This window comes from Eulemur rufifrons, chromosome 21 (genome assembly GCF_041146395.1).
Source record: "Eulemur rufifrons isolate Redbay chromosome 21, OSU_ERuf_1, whole genome shotgun sequence".
NCBI classification, from domain to species: Eukaryota; Metazoa; Chordata; class Mammalia; order Primates; family Lemuridae; genus Eulemur; species Eulemur rufifrons.
This window is the reverse complement of record NC_091003.1, coordinates 14663534-14691476: the sequence shown is the minus strand read 5'-3', so window position 1 is coordinate 14691476 and position 27943 is coordinate 14663534. Positions and strand designations below refer to the sequence as shown.

Sequence of the window (27943 nt, the reverse complement as noted above, 5' to 3'; positions counted from 1 at the left end):
AAACAAAGTAAATCTGGCTTTGATTTTACCTGCATCTGTGTATATTCAAAGTATGCCCCCCAAATCCTGTTTCTATGTAAAAACAGAGAACGTCTAGGTACAGATCGTCATAGAGTTCTCAGCTGCATGACGGCTGCGGGACATCTGAGCTGGCGTGGGATGCAAGACAAGTCTGCAAGTGCCTCCTGCAATGTGGAAGATCTCACATCTCTGGGCCCGGATTGGTATTAAATGCCAATCACTGGGACAACCAAGAATGCCCCATGATTTTCCCACACACCTCCTAGGGGTTGCCACTACCCAGACAGAGAACCTCTGGCATCCCTTTGGCTGTGTGGGTTCCCGTTGTAGCTTTCGATGTGGGGAGGGGGCCGTGCCACCTGGAGGGGCTGAGAAGCCCTAATGCTTCGGTGTCTTCCTTCTCCGCAGGGACTGAAGATTAGCGTGCTCTGGACTCTGTACTACGGCATCCTTAGCGCTTTTGCGCCTGTGTATAGCTGGATCCTGGTGCTCCGAGGCTTGGTGGGCTTCGGGATTGGAGGAGTCCCCCAGTCGTAAGTAAATACCTGGCTCTGGCCATCCACAGCCAGGCAGCCACTCAACTGTGCCTGTTCATGGCCTCGGGGGAATGCAAAGATGGCTACGCCACAGTGTCTGGCATCCAGGAGCTATGGTGTTGCAAGACAGTAGCGTCATATCAGTATCGTAATGACTAACAACAACAAACACCACCACCACCACAATGGCTGCAAGGTGGTAAAAGTGAAATGACAATAAAAATAATAGATCTAGCATTGATCGCTTAGAACAGTAAATGACAACATCTGTAAAGTGTCCAGGACGATGCCTGGCTGAGCGCGCCATGCATATTAGCAAACATCTGATCTACTGAAGGCTTTGGTAAGACGCTGAGGTGTCACCATGATGGGCGAGGGGCGCAGGGTGTGACTGTAGAAAGAACAGGGAGGGGAGGAGACGTGACCATGTGGATTTAACACAGGAGCAAATCCGCAGGCTCCTCCTGCCACTTGGAGGCTGGAAGGACAGTGAGTGGCTCTCAGTTCCCCTCATTCCTTCCCTGCCTTGTTCACGGTCGATCCTGCCAGGGCTCTGCAAGGCAGCGTTGCACATGGGTGGGCTGGAATCTGGGATGGGCTTGGAAACCACTGGATCTTGAAGCAGAGGCCATTAACAGAGCCACAGCCATAAATCTGGGCTGGCAGGGGCTTGTGGACAACGTGCTCCACTTCTGGCCCGGCCCCAGGAATTTCTGCAGACGCGGCCACTGCCCCATTCAGGAGCCATTCATTGACGAGGGCACAGTGTCCCCCTAGTGGCTGGAAGGAATGTACTCGCAGAAGAGCAAATCGGGGATACTCCGGTGGATGCCCGCAGAAGTAGCCTCCAAACAGTCTCCTGGATTTTCTTCCCCTTTGAGGAGAGAGAAAGGGACTAAAAATGCAAGATGGTAAAATGAGAAGTACCATTTTCTATTTCTTCTTACGAATTTCCTGGACATGACATAAAAGGGACGAGAGATAGAATGCATCTTTAATAGTGCAGGAAAGCAAGAAAAGGGTACCACTGGTGGACCAGAAATTTCGAGGAACCTCTGGAAGCTTACAAGCAGATGGGGTTGCAATGGCAGAGCAACTGGAACAGAGAAAGTCACATCCGACAACAGCAAAGGAGGGAGATTCTTCCCCTTGGAGCCTGGGAGAAGCGCCCTCCCCAGGGTCTGCAAGTACAGGGAAAGGGGATAGGACTCCAGGGAATAAAACAAAGGACCCAGCGTCTAGGCGGACCTGTCCTCTTACCTGTTACTCTGAGAGTCCCCAGCCCTCAAATGCCATGCTGTCCTGTTGAGTTCATTGATTGAATCCTATTGTAACCCCACCATTTGTTTGAGCTATTGCTACATTCCAGGCACTAGGCCATGTGCTTTACGTAGATTACCATTTACAAGCCCACAAAACCTTAGGAGACATAGATAAAATGATCACCTCCATTTTATAGGTAAGAAAACTGGGGCTTTAAAGAAGCTAAGTAACACGCCCACGGTCATACAGCTAGTGAATGGCAGAGCCGAGATTTAAGCATCACGGGATGGCTCCCGCTTGTAATCCCAGCACTTTGGGAGGCCAAGGCAGGAAGATTGCTTGAGGCCAGGAGTTTGAGACCAGCTTGGGCGATATAACGAGATCTCATCTCTACAAAAAAAAATTAAAAAGTGAGCTGGGCATGGTGGCATGAGCCTATAGTCCCAGCCACTTGGCAGGCTGACGGGGAGGGCCAATGGAGCCCAGGAGTTCGAGGCTACAGTGAGCTATGACTGCACCACTGCACTCCAGCCTGGGCAACAAGCAAGACCCCATCTCTAAATAAATTTTAAAAAATAATAATTTGACCCTCTAAACCTATTCTCTTAACTACTTCACTAAATAGCTCTTTTATCTTTCAGAAGGGCAAATAAAAACTGTAAACAAAATTACAGAACTATTTAGCCATCCAAGAAAACCACAGGCTTCCCACCCCTATAACTCTACCCATTTACGTAAAAATGATTATGTTTTAATTGTACACTGTTCGTATGTAGTGATAAAAATGGCTCCCCAAGTTCATTATTTGCAACATTTCGTTGAAGATATTTTCATGTAATGAAATGTAATTCAGAGCTCCCATTAATTTAGAATAGCTTTATCCAATTGCAGCACCTCGTAAAACCAGATGAATTAAGATTTTGCTGCATGATTTTTAAAAGCTCAACAACCAGAAGTCCTTACAACGTACTCTGAATTTTTAGTGTAAATACCAATTATTTTATGAATAAGGAACTAATTCCTCGGCTCTGATCTGTGCTTTTTCTTCTCTTCCCCTCTTTTTTCTTTCTTTTCTTCCTTCCCCCAGTCGGGGGTGGGGAACCTTCAGCCTTGGGGCCACATGTGGCCTTCTGGACCCTTGAGTGTGGCCATTTAATGGAATCCAAACTTCACAGAACAAATCCCTTCCATCAAGGGGGCACATTGGCTTTGAGACCACAGGTTCCCCACCCCAACTGGGCACTACGCTAAGTGTTCTCCAACTATCTCTTCTGGTCCATTGAACAACCTGATTATCCCCATTTCACAGATGAGAAAACCGAGACTCAGAGCTCATAAGTGACTTGCTTAAGGTCAGATAGTTATTAAGTGGAGTGTAGGGTTAGCTTTTGCTTTGTAACAGACCATCCTCGTGCTCATGGCTTAAAACAACAATTTATTTAACTCACGACTCTGCAGTTGGGCAGTTTGGTGGTTCTCGTGGTCTTGGCGGGGCTTGCCCACGTGTCTGCAGTCAGCTGAATTAGATGGGGGCTGGCGAGTCCGGCATGGCCACGACTGACTCATCTATGCTCCACGTGTCTCTCATCCTCCGAGAGGCCGCCTGGTCACATGGCACCCGAGCACGGGTCTAAGACAGCCAGCAGAAGCCGCAAAGGTTCCTGAGGTCTCAGCTGGGAACTGGTACGTCACTTCTGCTACATTCTGGTGGTCAAAGCTGGTCCCAAGGCCAGCCCAAGTTCAAGGGGACATTGGGGGGGAAATAGACTCTCGATGAAATGAGCTGCAAAGTCACACAGCAAAGGAGCAGGAATACAGGGAGAGAAGCATTGGAGCAACCTTTGAAAGCCAGTTGCACCTGGGTTCAAACCCAGGTGTGGCTGATGCCAAAGGCACTCAGTGTGTTGAACAATTACTTTGAAAGTGTTCTGAGCACGAGCGCGTAGAGTCGGAAGGTCCTGCTAAATCGTTCCTGTGCCCTGGGTCCCCGGTATTGACTTGGAGATGACTCTGGGGATGTAGAGCTGGTTGTTCTCAGCAGGTTTTTATTCCCTTTAAGGAGGGAAAGAGGAATCGCACGTAGGTTGCCAAATATTACACTTTGTCTGTGGAAGAGCATCAGGCAGGAAGAGACTTTCATTCAAGCAAGGGAGTTAAATAGCATTTTATTTTTATTCTTGCAAACAATATATTTTTGTTTTAGAAAATTTAGAAAACGCAAAGAAGCATCAAAAAATCATAATCACCTCTCATTACTCACATATCTCCTCTCTAAAATACGTAAGATACAGGTGGGTCCTGGGGCCAGTGGATTTTTATTTCCAGCAGAGGGCGCTGTGCACCCCGGCAGGACATTTATGTAAGTGTCTGCGGTGAAAAGCTGTGGTCTCTGACACCCGACTTGTGTTTTAGCTGCTCTTAAAGATGAATACCCCACGTAGCCAGCTCCCCTGTTCTACACTGAAACCTGCTTCGGAATGTCCTTTGGATCGGTGTCCACCACGAGCTCGCCTGCAAACCCATCCCTGACACTGCTGTGTCCCCCAAAGACCGAGCAGAAATGCCAGACTCAGATCACGGGGCATTGCTTTCCACGCACGTGATCCAAATGGCCACTCTCTAATTGCCCAGGGCTGCAAATGCGATTATTTGCAGTGGGGAATTTATTTATGCCAGAATCAGCTGCTGCTTGGCATGGGTCATTTCGTTGCTCGCTCTTTTATTTTTTCAGTCTGATCGTAATCATTGCCATACGTTGGGTGAAGATCAAGCAGCTCGTTTTCCTAATGAACTGCTATACATAATGGCCAGATGCGGAGCGCAAGGATTATAGGAAAAGATGTTTCTTGTAGCGTAGGTCGCAAAACAAGAAATTGAACACGGCCTGCGTATTAACCAACAGGTGTAGGTGATGATACAACTGCAATGAGGAAGGGTATGCAGCTGTTAAAAATAGTGCAGTAGCGCCACCTACGTTACTATGGAAAGGTTTCCCAGTGGTCTTACTGAAAGCAGATCCTAACACAGAGCGAGGAGTAAGTCGTTTACTCTGGGGGACTCAGAGTGTCCCACTTAAGGGATGAGGGAACTGTCAGTGGAGGGCTGCTACTCCTGGGAAGTTTAACTTCTTTGGCACTGCTCATCTGCCACCACGAAGGTTGGCAAAGCCAGCTCGAGTGACCGGAGAAAGTCCTCAGGAAAGGGTTGCGGGTGCAGGCGGTCGGAAGTTGGGCTGGCATGCGTGGGAGTGGTAAGAACGGGGACGTTAGCATGGGTGGAACACTGGCAGTGTGCTGTGTGCGTTAAGAGGAAAGAAGGAAGGAGGGAAGGAAGAGAGAAAGAAAGAAGGGAGTTAGGGAAGGAGGGAGCGTGGTGCTTAAATTTATGTATTTATTTATTTCCATAGAGAAGGTGCTGGAAGGTTGCAAAGCAAACTGCTGGTGGTGACGGCTCTCGGGTGGAGGAATGCGAGGAGGGCAGAGGAGAGGTCACCGTGTACTCTGTGTACTGGTGTATTGCCAGGTTGTGTTGCAGTGAGTGTGCATTCACGTAATGCTCTCTAACTAAAAAGGACGATGAAAAGACTTCATGAAAAGGTTATAGGTTCATTATAAAAACAAATCCTTGACCTCTAAGGACAGGAATAGTTTTGCCCTTAGAATATTCTATGGCACTCTTTTTTTTTTTTTTTTTTTTTGCGTGGTTAGTAGCTTGACTTGGATTTGGTGGGGGACGCTGTGAAGTTAGACTCGCTGGCATTTACATTTCTTCCGACTTTTCTTGTGAGACGATCTACCTGAACTGCTGAAGCCCTGGCCTTTCTTCTGAGGTTCCTGGGAATTCTGTTTGCTTTGGACAGAGGTGCCTTTGATCAGCATCCTAGGGAGGACTTTGCCTGGTGACAGAACTGTGTCTACATCCCAGTGGTGTTGCTGAGGCCATTTACAAAGTTAGATGCTCTGTAGAGAAGGGTGTCGTGGGTTGGGCTCTATAGACGCAGCCTGAGCCTGAGGCAGAGATTCTTGTACAGGTGATTTATGGAGAGAGCGTTCTCAAGAGGAAGTGGTAAAAGAAGGAAAGATGCTAGAAAGAAAAACGGAAGAAGTCTGGCAAGGGTGTGGTTTCAGGTGAAGTCAGACTCGCTTGATCACACAGGGAGCTGAGGAGCGTTCAGTGCTCCGTGGGGCCTGTCCCCTGATGAAGCCAGGGAGCGGGCCTTTTGTACCCATGCACCAGTCTGCAGCCCGCCCTGGGGAGAAGGGGACGTAACCTCCAGGTACCTCTGTGTGTGGCAGCTTGAGTTGCCTAGAAATTCAGGAAATGTAGCAATTTTCCCAGCCAGCCCTGACCTTAACCCCCTTTCTGTCCCTTTGCTTCCCCAGGGTGACGCTGTATGCCGAGTTCCTTCCCATGAAAGCCCGAGCTAAATGTATTTTGCTGATTGAGGTAAGGCGGAGGGCGGCCTGGGTCTCCAGAGAGTGCTGACTCTCTGGCAGGAGGTTCTCTGAAGTCTTGAGCCACAGGTCAAAGAAGAGCAAGTTGGAGAAAAATATAACATACTCACTATGCAAAGACTTGAATGGATCAGTGGGGTCGATTCTGACATGGCTGTTTTGCAATGTGGGTAAATTCTTTAATTGTCAGCATTTCCTTCCTTTTTAGAGACAGGGTCTCGCTCTGTTGCCCAGGCTAGCGTGCAGGGGCATGTTCATAGCTCACTGCAGCCTTGAACGCTTAGCTTAAGTGATCCTCCCGTCTCAGCCTCCCAAGTAGTTGGGACTACAGGTGTGCCCTGATCTCTCTCTCCTTCTTCCCTCCTATCTCCTGCAGGGCTTCCTACCCGCTAGGGAGCCGGAGGACAGGGAGCCTGTTGATGGAATCCATAGAAAGGTGGAAAAGGACAGAGAGTGACTTGGAGAGGCAGACAGAAGACATTCAGTCACACCGGGAAGAGGCAATCCTGATAGAGGACACTGGGGCACCGGTGGGCAAGGGAGACGGATGTCAGTAGACAAAAGCCAATGTGTCCATTTGCACAGCCACGTTCATGGCAGCAAGGAGTCCGAAGAGGGAGGTTTACTAGAGGTCAGGAGTTTGGGACCAGCCTGGGCAACATAGTGAGACCCATCTCTACAAAAAATTTTTAAAAATAATTAGCCAGGTGTGGTGACACACACTACAACGTGGCTGAACCTGGATGAACCTTGAAGACATTATAAGTGAAATAAACCAGTCACAAAAATACAAATACTGTATGATTCCACTTATATGAAGTACCTAGAGTAGTCAAATTCATAGAGACAGAAAACAGAACAGTGGTTGCCAAGGGCTAGGGGGAAGGGGACATGGGAGTTATTGTTTAATGGGGACAGAGCTTCATGTTTGCAAGATGAAGACAGTTCTGTAGGTGGGTAGTTGTATTATGTGCAAAACATCATGAATGTACTTAACACTACTGAACTATATACTTAAAAATGGTTAAGATGGTAAGTTTTGTGATGTGTATTTTACCACAATAAAAAAAATGGAAAAAAAAAAAAAAAGCACCTTACTGGACTTGGTGGCTCACACCTGTAATCCTGGCAACTTGGGAGGCTGAGAAAGGAGGATCACTTGAGGCCAGGAGTTCAAGACCAGCCTGGGTAAAATAGTGAGACCCTGTCTCTAAAAAAAGTAAAAACAATTAGCCAGGTTTAGTGGCGTATGCCTGTAGTCCTAGCTACTCAGGAGGTGGAGGTGGGAGGATTGCTTGAACCCAGGAGTTTGAGGCTGCAGTGAGCTACCATCACAACATTGCACTCCAGCCAGGATGACAGAGTGAGACCCTGTCTCTTAAAACAAACAAACAAACAAAAAAAAACCAATGTGTCCACTACTGTATTGACATCACACGATATTGATTATATTGCTGTCCTTAAGCTGAGCTGCTGCATTGCACAGCGCAAGTGGGCACCATGCAAATACACACAGTGTAGACGGTGCCCTCGGGAGGTGGACAACATGGCGGCCCTGGCCTCTCCCTATGGACCACAGGGAAGGGGTGGCTATTCTGACCTTGCTGACTCCAGTGACCTCTCACCCACATCTATAACCTTGTCCACAATGATCCAGTAGATGCTCACCGTGTGGGCCTGGGAACCCCCACCACTGACCCCGATTCTCCTGCGCCAGGTCTTCTGGGCCATCGGGACGGTGTTCGAGGTTATCCTGGCGGTGTTCGTGATGCCCAGCCTGGGCTGGCGTTGGCTGCTCATCCTCTCAGCTGTCCCGCTCCTCCTCTTCGCTGTGCTGTGTTTCGTAGGTATCCTTTAAGACATCTCAGCCTTTGCTGCCTGGCACCCCGCTGAACTCTGTATTTTGGCGGGGAGGGGATGAAGAAGGACACCAAGCCACCTTTTGAGATATTTTTTCTAGATAAAGAACCAAGACAAGGGAACAAGGCCTCAGGTAGCCCCAGGGTGGGGTGTTGGATTTCCTCCAGACAGAGCTTCTGGGATGTTTTCTAGGGAGATAGCTGGGGGCCAAGGGATCCATCGGCCCCCTCCTTGCAAAGTCTACACTTAAAGTGACTGTATTAGATTAGTCGGGACTCTTAAGTTGCAAGTGACAGAAACCCAATTCAAGCTGGATTGAGTGAAAAAGAGAAGGATAAATGCATCACAGAAGATTAAATCTGGCTTCAGGCATGGCTGGATCCAGAAGTTTAAATGGTCTCCCCATCTCAGCTTTGCATAAACCACACCCCTAGTGAGATCATGCCACACACTCGTCATTTCATGTGCATGAAAAACGTTGTAGCCAGTGGGGCACCTGTATGGAGGTAGATGGGGAGCTCTGATGTATGGTAAATACTACAGTTATTCCTGCTAATGACAATCGGTGTTAATAACTATGGAGCTTAACTGTGTGGCAGGCTCTGTGCTAGGCTCAGAGAAGTTTAGTAATTGCGCAGGGTCACACGATCAATATAACAAATGGCAGAGCCAGGATGTGAAGCCGGGTCTCTGAGTCCACACATAGATAAGAGTGTGTGGCTGGGAGTGAGTGGTCTGTTCCACCCTAACCAGCGTTCTGGGGGTTTCCTGTCCCCCGCAGTGGCTGCCGGAGAGTGCGAGGTACGATGTGCTGTCTGGGAACCAGGAAAAGGCAATCGCCACGTTAAAGAGAATCGCGACAGAAAACGGAGCTCCCATGCCGCTGGGGAAACTCATCATCTCCAGACAGGTCGGTTCCGGGGCCGGCCGACTGTGGCGTGCGTGTCTCACCTCGGTGTGTGCGTTCAGGGGGCGTGTGCACAGGGGGTGGGGCGTGCACCTGTGTGGTGAGCGCGTGTACCCAGGGTGGGGTGTGCATGTGTGTGTGTGTGTGTGTACGTGGAGCAGATGGGGACACAGTAGGCAGGACCTGGAAAGGGAATTTAGCAACTCCAATCTGTATTTTTATTGTCAAGTTCCAAATACACTACCCAGCGCATTTAGCCAGTGATTAGAGAAACGTAACATCTGCTAATGGATCCTGTAACTACTCCTGCTTTGGTTGCACCTTTCAATACTGATGAGGTGTGACTAGCAAATGTGATAGGTCAGCAAAAGGTGTGCCATAAAACCACATGGGAACGTACATCCAGGGGGTCAAACCATACCCGCTGCAGATGTTCTTAATGGTTGGCGCATCAGTCCCCTGGAACGCCAGCAGGGAATCCATCACGGTGACACTCTATGAGCACCTGCGCCACGTAGGCGCTGGCGTTGCACACGTGGGAAGAAGGGATGCAGGTGTAAGGCTGCAGTCCCTGCTCTCAAGAGTCATCCACGCGGGTTGGAGGAACATGACAAATGCCCTTAAGCAGACAACACACCCTATAGGGAAATTATCTTTTTTTTTTTTTTTTTTTTTGAGACACAGTCTGGCTCTGTTGCCCAGGCTAGAGTGCCATGGCATCAGCCTAGCTCACAGCAACCTCAAACTCCTGGGCTCAAGCAATCCTCCTGCCTCAGCCTCCCGAGTAGCTGGGACTACAGACATGCGCCACCATGCCCGGCTAATTTTTTCTATGTATATTTTTAGTTGTCCAGATAATTTCTCTCTATTTTTAGTAGAGACGGGGTCTCATTCTTGCTCAGGCTGCTCTTGAACTCCGGAGCTCAAGCCATCCTCCCGCTTTGGCCTCCCAGAGTGATGGGGTTACAGGCATGAGCCACCGTGCTGGCCCAAGAATATATTTTTAAAAGTGCATTGTTAAGCAAAGATTTGATAAATTTGCAAATGATAGAAAATTGGCAACTGAGTCACTCAGCTAATCAATGTTTTGGCAAACTGGCCTTCGGTGAATTGGTTTTTCAGCACATGAATTGTCGCCACCTTGACCTAGAGCTGGCTTTGGGCGAGAGTGTGTGTGTGTGTGTGTGTGTGTGTGTGTGTGAAATGATTGGACTATGTGACGCCCTTTGGTCTGGTTTTCTGCTCCCCGGGTTCGTGGGACTGCCCAAGGCCAGAGGCGGCCAGGTCTGCGGGGTCTGCCTCCCAGCTCCAACTTTCCAGGTTGGAGGGCATGAGATAGCTCCAGTTTGTGGGATCAAGCCCCTGGATATTGCTGGGTCTGGCTGACGGTGCTGGGTAGCTGAGTCCTGCAGGTTTGAGTCCTGGTTTCACAGAGCCTGCGTGTCCTGTCCCCAGAAGCACCCCTCCCAGCAGTGGTCTCAAGCCACCAGCTGGTGCCCCACACATCTGCAGGGTACAAAATAAACACTATGTCCTTGTCTCAAAACAGGAAGACCGAGGCAAAATGAGGGACCTTTTCACGCCCCACTTTCGATGGACAACTCTGTTGCTGTGGTTTATATGGTAAGAGCTGTTTGGGGACCACGTTGACCCCCTTCCACTCACTCTGCCCTGTTCTGGCTTTTGTTTTAATGGGTGCACGGAGACCACTTTGATCTCAGGCAGCGTTTGCAAATTTCAGTAGTTTGAACATCACCCTCCTGATCTCTGCCATATCCAGGTTGTCATCTGTACTGTTATTCTCTTAGCTTTTTTTTTTTTCTTTAACTTGACTTGCTTTTTACTCAGATGAGGATCTTTGAAGAGGCAACTTCCTATCTCTACTTCAAAGGAAAACATTTTAATTGTAGGTCATAGATAAAAGTCACTCTTAAAGATGAATACAGTAAAAAATAGCTAGATTGATGGTTTGCCAGGCAATGAGCGTCTATATTTAGGAGACAGAAAGACAGAGAGAAAAGGGAGGTGCTAAGGATTCAATAGCACATCCATGAGACTGGGATGTAGTTCAAAAGAATTGAAAGGAAACCTCAAAGGGATTCTTCCCCCCCACAATACGATTTCCTATTTATGCCGCATTAGTGTCTTCCTCTCTGCTCATCTTGCCTTGGGTGTCACCAGCGGCGTGTATTTTGGGAACCGCTGATTTGGTCAACACGGTCATTTTTAGATCTTCCAGTTTTGATCCTGTTCAACTTTTCTTAAACAACAGGGAGGCTGGCGGTCAGGGCAGCATTTGCAGACAGTAATCACCTTCAGCTGCACAGCCAATCGGATTTCAGTCACCTTTCAACTCTCTTTGGACCGATTCACGAACACGGCCTTAACAGTGTACAAATTGGCCTGGCTTAAGGCTTTGTGTTCTTTTTAAACCCGTTCTCATTTTTCCTATTCACCTTTGAGCAGAGGTGCCAGTTAGTAGGGAAGTGTTCCGGAAGTGGTTGATTACAGGGAAGAGGAGAAAAAAAGCTTTGATAATATACAGAACTCGGCTCCAGTTCTGCCCCCACATTTCTAAGAGCTGAATCAACTCACCAAGCATTTATTAAACACCTGCTGTACAAGTGTGGAGTCCTCGGGATTTTTTAAAAAGAGGTTGGGGGACAGAGTTAAGAATATGTACCTTTGAGTGTGTATAAGTTTTTCAGTATTCACTACTTGAATATGGAAACAACGAATTGGAGGCTAATTTTAGTGCCCTGGGGAAGTCACTACAATTGCTAGCACCGATTGCAACCCCAGGAAATTAATCACTGGCTTCCGATTCTGACTGGGTTCCCATGTTAACTATTCCACTGGGCTAGAATGTTCTGGCCCTGTAAACTTGACTATTCTAACTCCTGTGTCCGTCAGGAATTGATAAACTGTGTTGTTCTGCTCTGAAATTCTAAAATCCCATGTCCAAGTTGACCCACGGGACCCAGAAGCCCTGACAGATGTCAACAGGACTGTTTTGTTTCAAATTTTGGTCCCTAACGTTTTCACCTGTTGGCAGTTGCGTAGACAGCCTTGGAAGTGCTGTGTCTCTAGAATATGATACAGTTCTCAGTCTTTCCAAGAACCTAGGGCCACTTCCTGTCCATCACGTCACGATGCTGTTTACCTGCCATCTTCCTACTCAAGGTCCCCAGTAAAGCCCCCAAAGACCCAGTGCAGCCCCAAGACTGGTCCCTGCTGCTGTAGACACAGGCCCTTCCCAAAGGGACGGGCAAAGGAAGCCGGCATTTCTCTGATCATTTCTTCACCTTTCTCACTTGCTCCTGGCAGGTTTTCCAACGCGTTTTCTTACTACGGGTTGGTCCTGCTCACCACGGAACTCTTCCAGGCGGGGGATGTCTGCAGCAGTGAGTGTCCTGGTTCTCTTTGCCGGCCAACTACCTCCTCCCCCAGTTCATACGGAGTCATGCACACGTTTCCCTCCACCCCCCACACCGGGGCTCTGCCCTTCTGGGGCCTGGCCCTGCTTTGGCTTCCAAGATGCTCTGGGGAAACCTGTGCAGTCTCGTCACCGTGGAGCTGACGTTAGCAGAGCTACATTTCATGTCACGGTTTGGGCTCTGAAGTTAGCGTGGTTAAAAGATAAACTGAAGCACATTAGCATTTCAGAGAGTTGATCAGAATAGACAGCGATTCATGAATCAGCAGAAAAGAGCTGCAGAAAGTAGGAACAAGGAGCAAAAAAAGAGGACGGGTTGTTTCAAAGTGACTTTCCTTATAGGGTTAAAACAGAAGGGACTTCCTTTTCATGCTAGCTCAGGTAGGCTCCTTCTTGGGGCTTGCTGTGAAATCTCCTTTTTTTTTTTTGAAAAGCAGCCCCTTTTAAAGTTCAGTTTGATTATATCACTTAGCAAAAGTGACTCCATTTTGGTTTGGCCTGGACCGCTAGGCCCTGATGCAGGAGGCCGATTCAGAACAATGGCCTCCCATAAGCTTAAACATAGGGTACACACAGAAGCAAGATAAAAAATTGCTTAATTGGTTAAAGTGGAACAGTAGCCTTGACACCCCTAGTAGATGTTTGTCGGTGGTTTCTGGTTGCTTCGGTTACTCTGAGTTGGGTTTCAGGTTTGCTTATGCGGGAACCTAGAATGCAGGAGTGGTCTCAGCCTAGTAGCCTCCCAATTAATTTTTTCTAACAGCATTTAAGGGGAAAATTGCATATAGCTTAAAATGCTCATTGCTAATCCCCTAAAGACCCCCACGTAGTACAGTACTCAGTTTTATGGAAATTATCCTGCAGCGATTCTAATGTGCACATTAAGTTTGAGAACCAGGTTGGACCTCCACCCTGGCCACATAATAGAATCACCTGGGAAGCTTTTCAACAATGCCCAGGCCAATTTCATCAGTATCTCGGGGTGGAGGAGGGTGCGGGTGAAGCCGGGGCATTAGCAACTTTCAAAAGCTCCCCCAGGTGATTCCGTTGTGCAGCTGGAGGTGGGAACCACTGGACAGAGGGAAAGAATAAAAAGAAAATTCTATATGCGGATGTCTGTGCTTTCAGACCATTCTGTCTTTAAGATAATACTAGATTCCTAGCGTTGAACCCAGGTTGGAGGATAAAGGACTCAAGTTCCTGCTTGTCTTTAAGGTTTGCCCAATTATCCTTTTTCATATTAAGCCTCTATAATCTTAGGTAATAGTTTTGTCTATTGGCATAAGAATTTAATGAGATAGTGGAGTCACAGCCCACTGGGGGGTGTGGGAGAGTCCACGTGAAATGCTCTGCAGAAGTGCCTCGGTTTAGATTCAGTCGCAGGGCTTGGTATCGATTGAACATAGATCGCATCCCCTAATACTAGCACTGAAGCTAAACAGAGGATCCAGGGCAATGTTAAAAAACAGGGGTTGGCAAACTTTTTCTATAAAGGGCCAGGAAGTAACTATTTTAGGCTTTGGGGGCCATGCAACTCTGGCGTTTGTAGCAGGAAGTCAGCAGTGGACAATAAAAAACATTGCTTGTGTTCCAATACAACCTAGAGGCTCAACTGTGGAAGGATCCTCTGCCCCACTTACGTGGGTTGTTGGTAGTGTTCAATTCCTTGTGGTTGTGGGACCCAGAGCTTCAGATTCTTGCCAGCTGTCAGCTGAGGCACCCTCAGACTAGAGGCTGCCCTCAGCTCCTCGCCGTGGTGGTCACCAACGCGGCCACTTGACCCTTCACAGTCACCAAGGGAGAGAGTAAGAGACAGTCCTAGAAAGATGGGCATTGCGAACTTACACAGTACAGTCACACACACCCCATCACCTTTGCTGTCCTCTGTAGGCTGGAAGCAAGTCACAGACCCCAGGGGAGCGGATCACACAAGAGTGTGAGTACCAGGAGGTGGAGATCAGCGGACCACCCTAGAGTCTGTGTGCCCAAAAAAGCCTGCCACGTGACAACTGTGCACAGTGGTTTTATTAGCCCCAGTTTTAGGAGAAAATTCATACCCAGGGAAGGAGGTATGGGGAACAGGAATATATGATTTAAGGCTATGTATGACACACACACTCTCTTTCTCTCTCCACCCCTCATCCCTAGTCTCCAGTCGGAAGAAGGCAGTGGAGGCCAAATGCAGCCTGGCCTGTGAGTACCTGAGCGAGGAGGATTACATGGACTTGCTGTGGACCACCCTCTCCGAATTCCCAGGTGAGGGACCTGTGCAAGGTGAGGCTGGGGCAGGGAAGCCTGAGAATATGACAGGTGTTCAGCTGGTGGCTCTGTCTGTGCCACTTGGAAGCCAATTCCGTTTCTAGGTCAGCCAGAGAATTTTTTTTTTTTTCTCAATTCTTAACTGCAAGTTGTCAAGAACTGTGACAGGTCTCAGATTTTATCCTACTTGAAGGCTAACAAGTTAAGCTGCCCAGTTGCATGCATGTTGGTAGAAGACATCAGACTCCTGGGTCAGAGACAAAAGACTATTATAGCAAGCAGCATCAGTAGTATAGTGGTGACAGTTTCCCTTGTCCCCAAGTCCCACAGAGATGAGAAAGGACCCAGATGGATACTAACACATGCAATGGATTTGCAACACAACTGAGGAACCCAAAGTTTAGGGAAGCTAAATCTTTTATAATGGGCTTCCAGAAATCTTCCCAACCTTTTCTTCAAAGGGAGACATCATCTTTATTATATTAGGCAATAAACTTCCCCTTTGCCCCATAGGGAGACAGTATCTCTACCTTCTAAGGCTGTTTGCAATACAAACAACCTTGCCACAATAGTCTGGAATAGAAGGGCAGCTAATGCCTCTGCTCACTAGATGTACAGGAATACGAGAGACTCATGGAGAGTTAGAATTGTCCCCTAACACCAGACACATTGGGAAGGATCGGTGGAGCATGAAAAATCCAAATCTGGCTGGGTGCGGTAATCCTAGGACTTTGGGAAGCTGAGGCAGGAGGATCGCTTAAGGCCAGGAGTTGGAGACCAGCCTGAACAAGAGCGAGACCCCATCTCTACAAAAAATAGAAAAATTAGCTGTCTGCCTGTAGTCTCAGCTACTTGGGAGGCTGAGGTGGGAGGATTGCTTGAGTCCAGGAGTTCGAGGCTACAGTGAGCTATGATGGTGCCACTGTACTCCAGCCTGGGTGACAGAGTGAGGCTCTGTCTCTAAAAAAATAAATTAAATAAATAAACACATAAATAAAACCCTTTCCTTGTATAGCTTAGCAGGTAAGACTGAAGGCTCAGAAGTTAAATCAGCATGGCCAATCTCCATTTCTGTGACTTTACCTCTCTGAAACTCAGGTCCTTTTTCCTTGATTTATTATGTTGTTTGTCTTAGTTGTTTTTGTTCACGTACGCATTCCAAACTCCTAGAACAGTTCCTGACACAGAGTGGGCACTTCATTTATTGACTGAATAAATGTGGAAAGTGGGACTATGAAGAGCATTTATTTTAGAGGGTTGTTTTGGTGATTAAACAATATAATAAATGTAAAAATACTTAGCCCACATTAATTATTATTCATAATAAGTACTATGCTATACTATACTACCTCTACCAAGGTGGAGTGTGTTATTTTTTTAGTCCCAGTTTACAGATGAAGAAGCTGAGGTTCAGGGGAGGCAAGGGACTAGCCTGAGGCCACACAGCAGTTAGAGGCAAGCAGAGGTGTTAGAACCTAGGAGTTTCTGTCTCCCCGTCCAGGTGTTCTCCTGCTTGGATGCAGTGAACGCCACCATTCAGGCTGCTATTGGTGCCTGTGTTCATTACCTGTTGCCATGCAACACGTCATCCCAACAGGCAGTGGCTTAAAACAGCACACACATTATCTCACAGTCGCCGTGGGTCAGAAATCCAGGAGTGGCTCACCTGGGTCCTCTGCTTCAGTGTATTTCATATGGCTGTAATGAAGGAGTTGGCCCAGGGTCTGCAGTCTCATCTGAAAGCTCGACTGAGGCAGGATCCACTTCCCTACTCACTCACATGGTTCTTGGTGGGATTCAATTCCTCAAGCGTTGTTGGACAGAGGGCCTCTGTTTTTTGCTGGCTGTTGGCCAGAGATCTACCTTCAGTTCCTTGCCAGGCGGCTTCCCCATCAAGGCAAGCACAGGAGAAGAGCCAGGGACAGAGAATGCCAGCAGAACAGAAGTCACAGTCTTTTATAACCTCATCTCAGAAGTGATACTCCATCACTTTTGCTTCTTCTTGCTTGTCATTAGAAGTGAGTCCCTAGGTCTCATCCACATGCAAGGGGAAGGAGGGATGATATAGGATGTGCATACCGGGGTGGGGGTCATTGGGAACCACACTGGCAGCTACCTGCCACGCCCTGCTCCCCTTCCAGGCGTCCTCGTGACTCTGTGGATCATTGACCGCCTGGGCCGCAAGAAGACCATGGCTCTGTGTTTCGTTGTCTTCTCCTTCTGCAGCCTCCTGCTGTTTATCTGTGTTGGAAGGTGGGTTATCAGGCTTCAGTTGGGGCCTCTGACGTGGGTTGGGGGGAGGAGGGCACTTTGGCCCCAGTTTCGCTCTAATAAATTTAGACTTTTGACATCATCTCCCAGTGAGATCATACATGTAGCCATTTAATTTATATATGTGCTAAGTCTCCATTTGTCCAGTGGAAATATTTAATATTTCAAACAGACCCTGTTTTGGAATCCCATTTTGGCATTTTTCCATTTTTGCTTCTACCAAAAGCCTCAAAATATACTAGTAGCCCGTGCCTCTCTTGACCTCTGAGAGGCCCCAGACGAAACCCAATGAGGGATCTGTGGGCCACGTCTTGGTCTGAGGAAGGCTGAGAGATGTAGCTTAAACCCTGAAATGTTGCTGTTCTGGGACATCTATGAGAACAATGGAAGAGAGGGCTGGGGACCAGAATTATCCTAAAAATACTGAATAGTAGTTTACTCTCCCTAGCACAGCTGGTTCCTGGTTCAATTCCTGCCCCAACAAGTTCCTGTCTGAGCATTAATTATTTGTATCTCTTCTCCCCAATCTTGTCCCCAACCTGGACACCAGAGATACTTCACCCTCTCAACCTGTTGCTTTGGAGAATGACAAACTTACAAAAGCAGGCCTTTCGAGATGGTCCTGGAACATGCGTGCCTGCATGTCTGCATGAATGTGTTCTTGGGGGAGGTGACCTTTGTCAACTTGTGAGGGTATAAATTTTGCCTGGGAAGATAGGACTTTGCTGAAACAGGCAGATGGGAAAAAAATACCATCATCTGCTTTTTTTCCCCCTCCTCCCTAGAAATGTGCTCACTCTGTTACTCTTCATTGCAAGAGCGTTTATTTCTGGAGGCTTCCAAGCAGCCTATGTTTACACACCTGAGGTAGGAGGGGTGTCTGGGAAGAGCTGGGGCGGGGAGGGGGGAAGCTCCGCCTCCAGAAACACCCAGCCTGGGAGGCGCAGACTGAAATCTGTCTCTGGGGTTGAGCGGAGACTGTGAAGCCCTTCATTACTTCAGCTTAGTTTTCAACCATTTTTCCTGCTCCTAGAAGCTCATGCTCAGTGTCAAAATTCCAAATTTTATATAACTGTATAAAACCAAAGCTGAAAGAGCCCCACATTCTCTCCTGCTAGAGGCAACCATCTCGAATAGTCCAGTGTGTATGTTTCCAGACATTTTTCCTAAGCATATAAATGTTGGTGCATGCTACTGGTCAAATTGAGTAACTGGGTAATTGAGAACAGTTTTACAAAGAAACGAGTTACAATGGTGTGAGGTAGGGATTAGGAAAACCAACAAGTGACAGAGCAGTGCCCCAGGGCTCACAATGGGGCAGAGGTGGCTGGGGGAGCTGTCACCCAAGGCCAATGGGGTGAAGGAGGGGGCTGTGCAGGGTCTCAGGAGAGAGTTGTGTGCGATTTCTAGTGGAGGGACACAGATGAAGTTCACATTCCAGTATTCATTAATAAAGTTTTGTTGGAACACACCACACCCTTTCATTTACTATCATTGTGTCTACACTGCTTTTGTGCCACATCAGCGAAGTTGAGTAGTTGCCACAAACCCTATGGCCTTCAAGGCCAAAATATTTACTTCCTGGTCATTTAAGAAAGAGTCCACTGACCTCTGGCTTAAACTAACCTAGCTGGCTACTTTTAACAATCGAGAATAGGTTAATTAAATGGTAAGTGATAGAATTCTGTGTGGCCATTAGAAATCATACTAGTATTACAGAAGACAAATAAGGACATGGGAAATGTCCACAATCCTTTTCTAAAAGAAAAATAGTCTTCAAAGTAGCATGTACAGAAGTAGCCAGTGGATAGAATGATCCCCCCTTGGGATTTGCTTCAGTGTAACTCAGGAGGGAAAGAGGATGAGAGAGGTGTTCCTAAAACAAGCACAGTCACAGTGCTTGGTACTAGGGAATTTATTAGACCATTCTACTTGAGTCTATTCTTAACATTCTCCATCACAGAAAGAAAAAAAATGGGATTATAATACTAATTCATTTTTTAAAAGTTACATTGAAGCCAGACATAGTAGCTCAAGCCTATAATCCCTGTACTTTGGGAGGCTGAGGTGGGAGGATCACTTGAGGCCAGGAGTTCGAGACCAACCTGGGCAACATAGTGAGACCCCCCATCTCTACAAAAAATAGAAAAATTGGCCAGGTGTGGAGGTGCATGCCTGTAGTCCCAGCTACTGAGGAGGCTGAGGCAGAAGGATTGCTTGAGCGCAGGAGTTTAAGGTTGCAGTGAGCTGTGATGATGCCACCTCACTCTAGCCCAGGCAACAGAGTGAGACCTTATCTCAAAGAAAAGAAAGAAAAAAGAAAAAAAGAAATCCTAAAGTATAGTGTTTTGACACAATAGAAACTTCTCACTTGTGAAAGTGTTCAATGTGGGTGTTATTGGTTGGGGGACAGCTTTCCTCCCCACAGTGGTTCAGGTATGCAGGCTCCTTGCATCTTGTGATTTTGCTTCAGGGGGCATTTGGCAATGTCTGGAGATGTTTTGGGTTGTCATGATGGGGGTCGGAGGGACAGAAGTGCTACTGGCACCTAGTGGGTAGGATGCCACCAAACATCTTACAATGCACCAGAAAATCCCCCATGACACAGAATGACTCAGCTCCAAACATCCATAGTTCCCAGGTTGAGAAGTCCTGTCCTGGGGCCCTGGAGTCCCCCTCCCAGCCAGCAGGCAGGGGAAGGGAGTGGAGAAAACACTCCCCCTTGGCCTGGAAGTTGCACAACCCTTCTCATTTTGCCCAGGGAAGAGCTAGGCACGTGGCCCCTACTGGGTACAAACTGAGAAGCCGTAAACATTTCAATCTCTCTCTTTGTGAAATTCTTTGAAAGCCCAAGACTAGTGCTGCAAGGTGAACTCATGCAAAGTGGAAGGTAGAGCAATGCCTGGGGCCTGAATGTGCAGCAGTGCCTGGTGGAGGAGTCTTTGGGGATCCCCCCTCCCAAAGGGTAGGGGGGACGCCCTTACTGGGTTCCCACGCATGGTTCAGCCTCTTGCCCTCTTTCTCAGTTGAACGTCCCATCCTCTTTGGGATGAGAGTCCCCATCCAACACCCAAGGGATTGCCCTGACTTCAGGCCTGCCCGTGGGGTGGGTCCCATCAGCACAGAGCTGCAGAGGAGGGAGGAACCTGCGCTTTCCCGAGCCCACGCCCACCGCTGTGTTGCAGGTCTACCCCACGGCGACTCGGGCGCTGGGCCTGGGCACCTGCAGTGGCATGGCAAGGGTCGGTGCTCTCATCACGCCGTTCATTGCCCAGGTGGGTGTCGCCTCCAAATACAGAGCGGGTGGGGAAGACAAAACCCAATGCATGGCAAGCAGTTACTCTGTGTCGACTATCTGCAGTGCCCTGTGTGCGTTAGCTTATTTTATCCTAAGAACACAGCCTGGGAGAGAAGAGATGTTGCTTGCAGTTGAGAAAATTGAGGCTCCGAGGATAAATGGACTTGCCCAATGTCCCACAGTCGGGAAGGAGACCAGCCAGGAAAGCAAACCCAGGTCTTTCCTACGCAGAAGACCCTGCGGCGCCAGGAGATTTGGCTAAAAACAATCTGGACGAAAACAAATCAGCCAACGTGATTTAGTAGAAAACAAAGGTCCCAGTTCCTGCTTTTTGAGTGGGATAATTAGATGTAATTGCAGAAATCTTGAAGCATCGCTACCCATTTTTAGAGATCTTGTTCAGTCTTTCTGCTTTTTGAATATCCAGGTTTTTTTCTGTTGGTACCACTTTTTTATTGAGGTAAATGTCATGTAACATAAAATGAACTATCTTAAAGGGAACAATTCAGTAGCTTTCAGCACATTCCCATTGTTGTACCATCACCACCTCTATCTAGTTCTAAAATATCCTGTCACCCCAAATAGAAATCCCGTTCCCGCTAAGCAGTCACTTCCCATTGAGCCCAGCCCCTGCCGAGCACCCATCTGTGTTCTGCACAGTGCCAGGTGCCAGGCGCCTCCGGGTAGCTTCTCATTAGGAAGTGACCCTGCCCTGGGTCCTTCAGCAGAGGAGGAACTGCCCCAAGCCATGAAGCTAGGAAGTTTGGACAGGCAGGGGCCCGAGAGACAGTGTCGTTATAAGTAGTCCAGACTTGAACTTGACAGACCTGAGTTCAAATCCCAGCCTCATCCTTATTATCTGTATGAACTTGGGTATACCACTTAGCCTTTTTGAGCCTCAGTTTTCCCCTCCGTAAAATGGGGATGAAGTACTTAGCTCATAGAGCGGCGACATGGAATGCTTACCAGAGGGCCTGGTGTTATCAGTGTTATTTGATGGCTGGTGGTACCAACGCTTCATGCTCTCACCAACCTGTGCCTCCCTCCCCAGGTGATGCTGGAATCCTCCGTGTACCTGACGCTGGCGGTTTACAGTGGCTGCTGCCTCCTGGCCGCCCTGGCCTCCTGCTTTTTGCCCATTGAGACCAAAGGCCGAGGACTGCAGGAGTCCAGCCACCGGGAGTGGGGCCAGGAGATGGTCGGCCGAGGGGCGCACGGTCCAGGCGTCACCAGGTCGAACTCTGGCTCTCAGGAATAGTGACCGATGGGGGGCTGAACTGGTCTTTGAGGCTGCAGAGCTTGGGGGAGCTGGCGGAGCCCAGCTGGGGCACTGATCGTCACTGCCGACATCAAGAACTCACCCAGGAGGACGACCTGGACCGACAGGGTTTTGTGTCTTGACTCCGTTTGCTCATATTCATTGAGGTCCACCCGGGGATGGGGAGGTGTTGGCTCTAGGGGGTTCTCTGTACCTGTGGAGGAAGGTTTCTTAATAACCTGAGGATCTGCATGGGAAAACTACCACATTAGGAGGGTCCGGTGATGCCTGCAGCCAACCAGATGCTGCCCAGAGTCGCCTGGTTATACCCTTGGTGAGCAAGAACCAAAAGTTCTCTGTAGATAAGTCCAGGTCCGGGCGACACCTGCCGTCCACTCACCGGACCTGTTCAGGGGGTGTCTCCCACACGCCCGGCCCGAGGCTTTCTTCTCTGAGATTGCGGGTGACCTAGGTGTAGCTGAGCAGCTTTTTCTGGGGTCAGAAAAACACTCCCTTGGCAGGGGCCCCTCCATGTGCCTCCCCAGGGCCTGCCGAGTGGAGACTCTGGCAGATGGATGTGCATTTGAACTTGAACCACGTGCTCTGACCTGGCCCTCTCTGGAGTTGCTGTGTCTGGCCCCAGGGGATCCAGATGTGTTCCTGGGGACAGCTGAGCGTGTACCAGATGACAGCCTCAGAAAGCTGTTGCCCCCCAGGAATGGGGACTGAGGCCAAAGGGAGGTGAGAATCAAGGCCAAAGCCAAAGCGGGGGAATCCATGAAGGTCATGCCGGGCTTCTTTTCTGGCCCCCTCCTTGGTTGGGCTGAATGGTGATTCTCGGGGAAAGAAAACAGTTGACTCAGGTTTCAGGGATTTGGATTTTGTGCACGGGTAGATGGTTGGATGGGCGGAGAAACCAAACCCCAACCACCCGCTCCCATCGGGATCAGGGGACCAGGAATCCCTGGCGCAAAGCTGTCCTTCCGCCAGGGGCTGTCTTGGTCTTTCTGCAAAGGCAGCCCCTGGGGTTCCAGCGCTGGAGCCCCTGGCAGGGGTGCCATTGAGTGGAGAGGGGTGACAGCGCCCAGACGTGTGAAACATGTACATTTCCAAAGGAAGAGGAGGGAGGCCAGTTGGGTTTGGGGTTGGCCTCAGGAGGGCTGGAGCTACGTCTCAGCAGACTGTATCCACTTCCGGGATTCGGTTCACACGAGACTTTTTCCCACAGTGAGGGCAGGGGACCTGGACAAGGAGGGAGGAAGCTGGCAGATCCCATCAAAGGCCAGGGAAGATGGACCCTCTGCTGGAAGTAAACATTGCGAAGAAGCCAAATGTGTGTGTTCATCTCTTATTAAAACATGTCAGTGATGGACATTGCCAGAGTCTGTTTGTTCCCTTGTCATAACTTCCTAGTGACGGTCCAGCTTAACAGCCTCGCTACCTTTGTTCCTCCAAGGGTATCTCAGTGCTTTAAGATGATAATCTCCTTTCTGATAAGCGGGGAACGTGGCATCGTGGCATCGTTGGCTGCCAACATTGTGACTTTGAATCTGTTGGAGATGACACTTTCTTCTAATGGTGTGGCGGTCACAAGGGGGGGACCTCTTGTGGCTCAAGCCGTAGGTGAATGGCAAACGATCCTGTGTCCCTAAAATGTGGGCTGCAGCCCCCGCCCCCAGCCCAGGCAGTCAGAGAGGAGGCAGCTGGGCGGATTTGTCTCCCCTGACATCCACGTTTCCCTGAACCACGTGTGGCTGTGGCTCTAATTATTTCTGGGCGGCTGAGCTCTCCTGGGTAACACAGAACCTTCACTTGTCTCCTTTGCCTTCCAGCTGGTCAGATGCTGCTGGATAATCTTGTCCACTCATTTCCCCCTCAAATAACCCAGAGGAGCTGGGGGTTGGGTGGGAAGGAGTGCTTGGTGGGCAGGAATATCTTCCAGGGACTGGGGTAAAAGGACTCACAGTTGAGGGCTTTCTCTGCCTAACGAAATGAATGTTTAAAACTCTTTGTCTTCTGCATAGCCTGCCCTTTTTTAAAACAATATTATTGAATGATACAAGATCTGCCACAAAAGATCACCCAAGCCTCAGAAATACACGGGGCCTTTAGCTGATGATGTTTGTACCTAATTTTTAACAATTCTGTTCAAAAAACTCTGGTTTCCATGAATGGAAATGTCATCTGTTTCTCCCAGTGATAGGAAAGATCTCAGAAAATGGCAAAAACATACAGCCGGGGTTACATGTGTCTTTCTTTCTCGTACTTCATGTCTTCTCAGAAATACATACATGGCCCTGGTGGTGTTGGCAATGAGATGAAAGAGTATTTTAGGGATTGACTTGGAAATAAGTATGGATATTCTTTGTTTTTAATAACAAGAAGAGTCTCCCCTGCTTATTACTAACAGACATCAAAGGACTGAGCTCCCTCCAGCTGCAAGTAGCACTAAACACAGTCAATAATGGCTGAAATCACTAGAATAGTGATTGTTCGTTTAACAACAAGCCCAAAGTCAGAGTCCAGGGAAGGTTCAGCAGCTCGACAATGTCATCAAGGACACAGATTCTTTTTGCCCTTCCTCTCCATCATCCTCTGCACATTGGTCATTTGACCCTAAGCTTGAAACCTCATGGTCACAAGATGGCTGCCAAAGTGCCGGTCATCGTAGCATTTTCAGAGGAGGTAGAATGGGAAAGGAGCAGTCAGCAAAGGTTTTCTTTCAGAAGGGTCTGTTGGGTTGGTTGGAAAGGGAAGTCCTCTGGCAGATTTGCCATGTCTTCCCATTGGTCAAACCTGGGTGGCATGGCCAACCCAATGTGATTCCTCCACTAGGGCTGGATGGAAGGGCCTAACTGCCACAGGGCCAAGGGATACCTTTGTGGCTTCTTGAACACAAGATTGGGATTCTAGTAGCATGGAAGAAGGGTGGCAATGGCTGTTGGATGCGCAATGGTTGAGAGGAGGCTGCCATGGATGTGTCGGCCACAGAGTTCTCATCAAGGTTGTTTTCGTTGCAAGGAACAGAAATTCTACCCAGGCTAATTAAAATGAAGTAGAGCTTTATTATATGAATTAGATCAGGGTTAATTTCCTACAGGGGGTAGTCAGGGAGTATAAGTAGGTGAAATGGAAGAGGTGTAAGGAACAAGAAGAGCGAGACCCTGGCAGAGTGAGAAACACAAGCCCTATCTGCAGGGGGCGGCCACGACTTAGCTTCAGCTGATTTTGCCGCACTGTGTGTGGGTCTAGTGTGACCAGATCCCCCGAATTTCAAGACGGGAATCTGGATTTTTAGATGAAATCTCCGCATTTTAGTATGTTGGGTCAAAAATGTTTACATGAGACCAGGCACAGTGGCTCACGCCTGTAATCCCAGCACTTTGGGAGGCCGAGGTGGGAGAATCACTTGAGGTCAGGAGTTCGAGACCAGCCTGAGCAAGAGTGAGACCCCATCTCTACAAAAAATAGAAAAATTAGCCTGGCGTGGTGGTGCACTTCTGTAGTCCCAGTTACTCGGGAGGCTGAGGCAGAAGGATCACTTGAGCCCAGGAGTTAGAGACTGCAACGAGCTATGATGACACCACTGCCCGGGTGACAGAGCAAGACTGTGTCTCAAAAAAAAAAAAAAAAAGTTTAAATGATGTGTGAGCCAAATAAAAGTCATCTGCAGTCCAGGTTTGGTCAGTGGGCTACCAGCTGGTAGCCTCTGAAAGGCCAGAGCGTTCTCATGGAAATAAAGCGTAGCCGGGTCTCCCACAATGGAACACAGAACCGGAGGAGCCACCGGGGCCCAAGGCAGCTCCTGCTCTGAATCTGTGGCCCTCGTTTCTGCCCCTCTCTGGAGATGGGGCTCCGTCTACCTCCTCGTGGCTGCTGCGTGTGCGTAACTGTGCACGCGGTTCCAGCTCACTGCGACTCCATGGCCTCGTGACACAGCTCTGCAAATGCGTCTGGCTCAGCTGCTCCACGTCCCACTTCCAGGTTTTCAGGAAAGGAAGCTGATCAGCCAGTTTAGTGTTGGTTCTGGTCCTGGTTGGGTCAAGGAGGGGTGGCCAACAGGTACAACAAATATGGCAGCTTTGGCTAGCGCTTCAGCAGGGTGGCATAGACAATACCTGGTGTGTCTACGTGGTCCCCGTGTGAGTGGTGTGTGTACGTGCATGCGTATGTGCCCTGCGATGAGATGGCCTTGTCCAAGGTGGGATCCTGTCTTTTGCCCTGAGTGGGCTCTGGCCACACTACACCCTGAATTGGAATAATTGGGTAAATAATTATCTTACTTGTTTTGATTAATCTTTCTTAAATGTATATATGGCTCGCATTTATTTCAATGTTTAATATTAGAAGTGTTTTGGTCTTTATTTGGAGGTTTGGTGATTTTTTCATGTGGCCAGAAATATGCTGTAGGAACTTAACTCTTGTTTCTATCAATGAACCTATGGTAAAATTGGTTTCATTCTACGTTGCTTGGCTTAAAGGTGCAGTTTCCAAAACCTATCGACGACATTAAGTGAGGACTTACTCTATAGAAATCAACCATTGCAAAATCCGCTCTTGTATTCTGAATTTAAGGACAGAATCAAGGGAAAGCCACCTTTCAAAGAGGTTCCTACCACTTATAAAAAGAAGAGGAGGGTCATTTGGGGTCTGAATGTGGACTTTTCTGGCCACATCCAGTTTTGTGAGTTCACTGTGTGCTCAGTCCGACAGGGTTCCCACTGACAACTAGCCTTGGCTGGTAGAGGTCACTCTCCCTAGAGAATTTTAGGTTGGGTAAAGAAATCACTTTTATTCAAAAACTAAATGCTTGCATTGCCAGGTGCCTCATGGAACAACAACGAAAACAACAAAATACAAAAAAACAAAAAACAAAAACAAAAAAACCTAAATGCTGGGTCTCACTCCAAGCACCAGGAAGTGTCCCTGCCCGGGAGCCTTGTCCAAGTCCCCCCATCTTGGCCCAGACATGGCTACGGGGAGGAGAGAGCTAGTTCCTTTTTTGTGTGTTTGCAGAGAGAGTTGGGGAAGACGCTCACCCCATTCCTTCATAACTTAACTGTTTCTTTTCCTCCCAACTTGGGATTCAGGATCGTGCAGTGGTTGAAAGCAAAGCCCTGGAATCGTAAAGTTTCCGGGCCAGAATCTCCATTCTACCCTGCCCAGCTGTTGACATCAGGCTGCCTCTCTGTGCCCTGCTCTTCTCACCTGTGAAATGGGACGATGGCGACCTCATAGGAGGCGCATGAGGATTACATGAGCAACATGCAAGACCTGGCCAGCATCATGGCAGAGGCTTCATGGAGAGCCCATCAGATGAAATGGCATGGAAGGGAACAGACAGTAATGACATGGGCATGGCATGGCATGATGAGGGCCAACTGAGACCTCTTGACAGCACACAGGGTGCCACAGGTCCGAGATGTATGAAGCTTTCCAGGCTCAGGCCTTTCACAAAAACCTGGACAGGTGAAAATTCAACCTCAGAGGAGGCTGAGGCAGGTGATTAGGGGTGAAGATGCAAAGGGGTCTCCTAGGCTCATTTAAGGCTCTCAAAAAATATCTCGGAGCCTGTTTACCATCTCAGAGGGAGCCCACCTGTAGGCAAGAGAGATGTTAAATCTGCCCCCCGAACAAGGAGTATGCTTGGTGACGTTAGTTCTTGCTATGGTTTGCACATCCCCTCCAAAACTCGTGTTGACACTTAGTCCCCAGTGTGGCGCTATTGAGAGGTAAGGCTTTGAATACGTGGTTGGATCATGAGACTCTGCCCTCATGGATGAATGGGTCATCATGGGTGCGGAACTGGTGGCTTTTTAGGAAGGAGAAGAGAGACCTGAGCTAGCACATCAGTGCACTCATCCCCCTCACCATGTGACACTCTGTGCCACCTCAGGACTCTGCAGAGTCGCCACCAGCAAGAAGACCCTCACCAGATGTGGTCCATCAGCCTTGGACTTCTCAGCCTCCATAACTATAAGAAATAAATTCCTTTTCTTTATAAGTTACCCGTTTTCAGGCATTCTGTTATAAGCAACAGAAAATGGACTAAGACAGTTCTCTATGAAGGGGTTCCCTGTGGAGTGATCCCTACAGAGGACCCCTCCTCAAGGGTCACCTGGTGGCCACGGGGCCACTCAGTGGATAACTGATGCCATTTGGAGTCCTGAATGTGGACCAGGCATCATGTGTTACTTAGTTCAATGCCTCACCTCCTCCTCCTCCTCCTCCAATCCCAGTTCTATGTGTAACCTCCTACAACAAGATCTGTTACCCCATTTCCTCAAACGTGTTCCATGGCATTCCCTGGTGCTCTGGGCAAAAGGTTTTCATAGCCCGGATAGGTTTGGGCAGCACTGGATTAGACAAGACCAGATAGC

At 48.6% G+C, this 27943-nt stretch overlaps 1 protein-coding gene across 1 annotated transcript in view; it reads left to right on the top strand.

Annotated features, from left to right (window-relative positions):
- The window catches only part of SVOP (SV2 related protein), a 50016-nt gene extending 28453 nt beyond the window's left edge, over positions 1-21563 (top strand). Inside the window, exons 6-16 of the mRNA XM_069497134.1 lie at positions 430-554; positions 6203-6266; positions 7992-8117; positions 8916-9044; positions 10591-10664; positions 12369-12445; positions 14626-14733; positions 16878-16989; positions 17793-17874; positions 20193-20282; positions 21357-21563. Coding sequence (XP_069353235.1) covers positions 430-554; positions 6203-6266; positions 7992-8117; positions 8916-9044; positions 10591-10664; positions 12369-12445; positions 14626-14733; positions 16878-16989; positions 17793-17874; positions 20193-20282; positions 21357-21563 — 1194 coding nt within the window. The remainder of the gene's footprint in view (positions 1-429; positions 555-6202; positions 6267-7991; positions 8118-8915; positions 9045-10590; positions 10665-12368; positions 12446-14625; positions 14734-16877; positions 16990-17792; positions 17875-20192; positions 20283-21356) is intronic.
- Positions 21564-27943: the final 6380 nt, after the last annotated feature.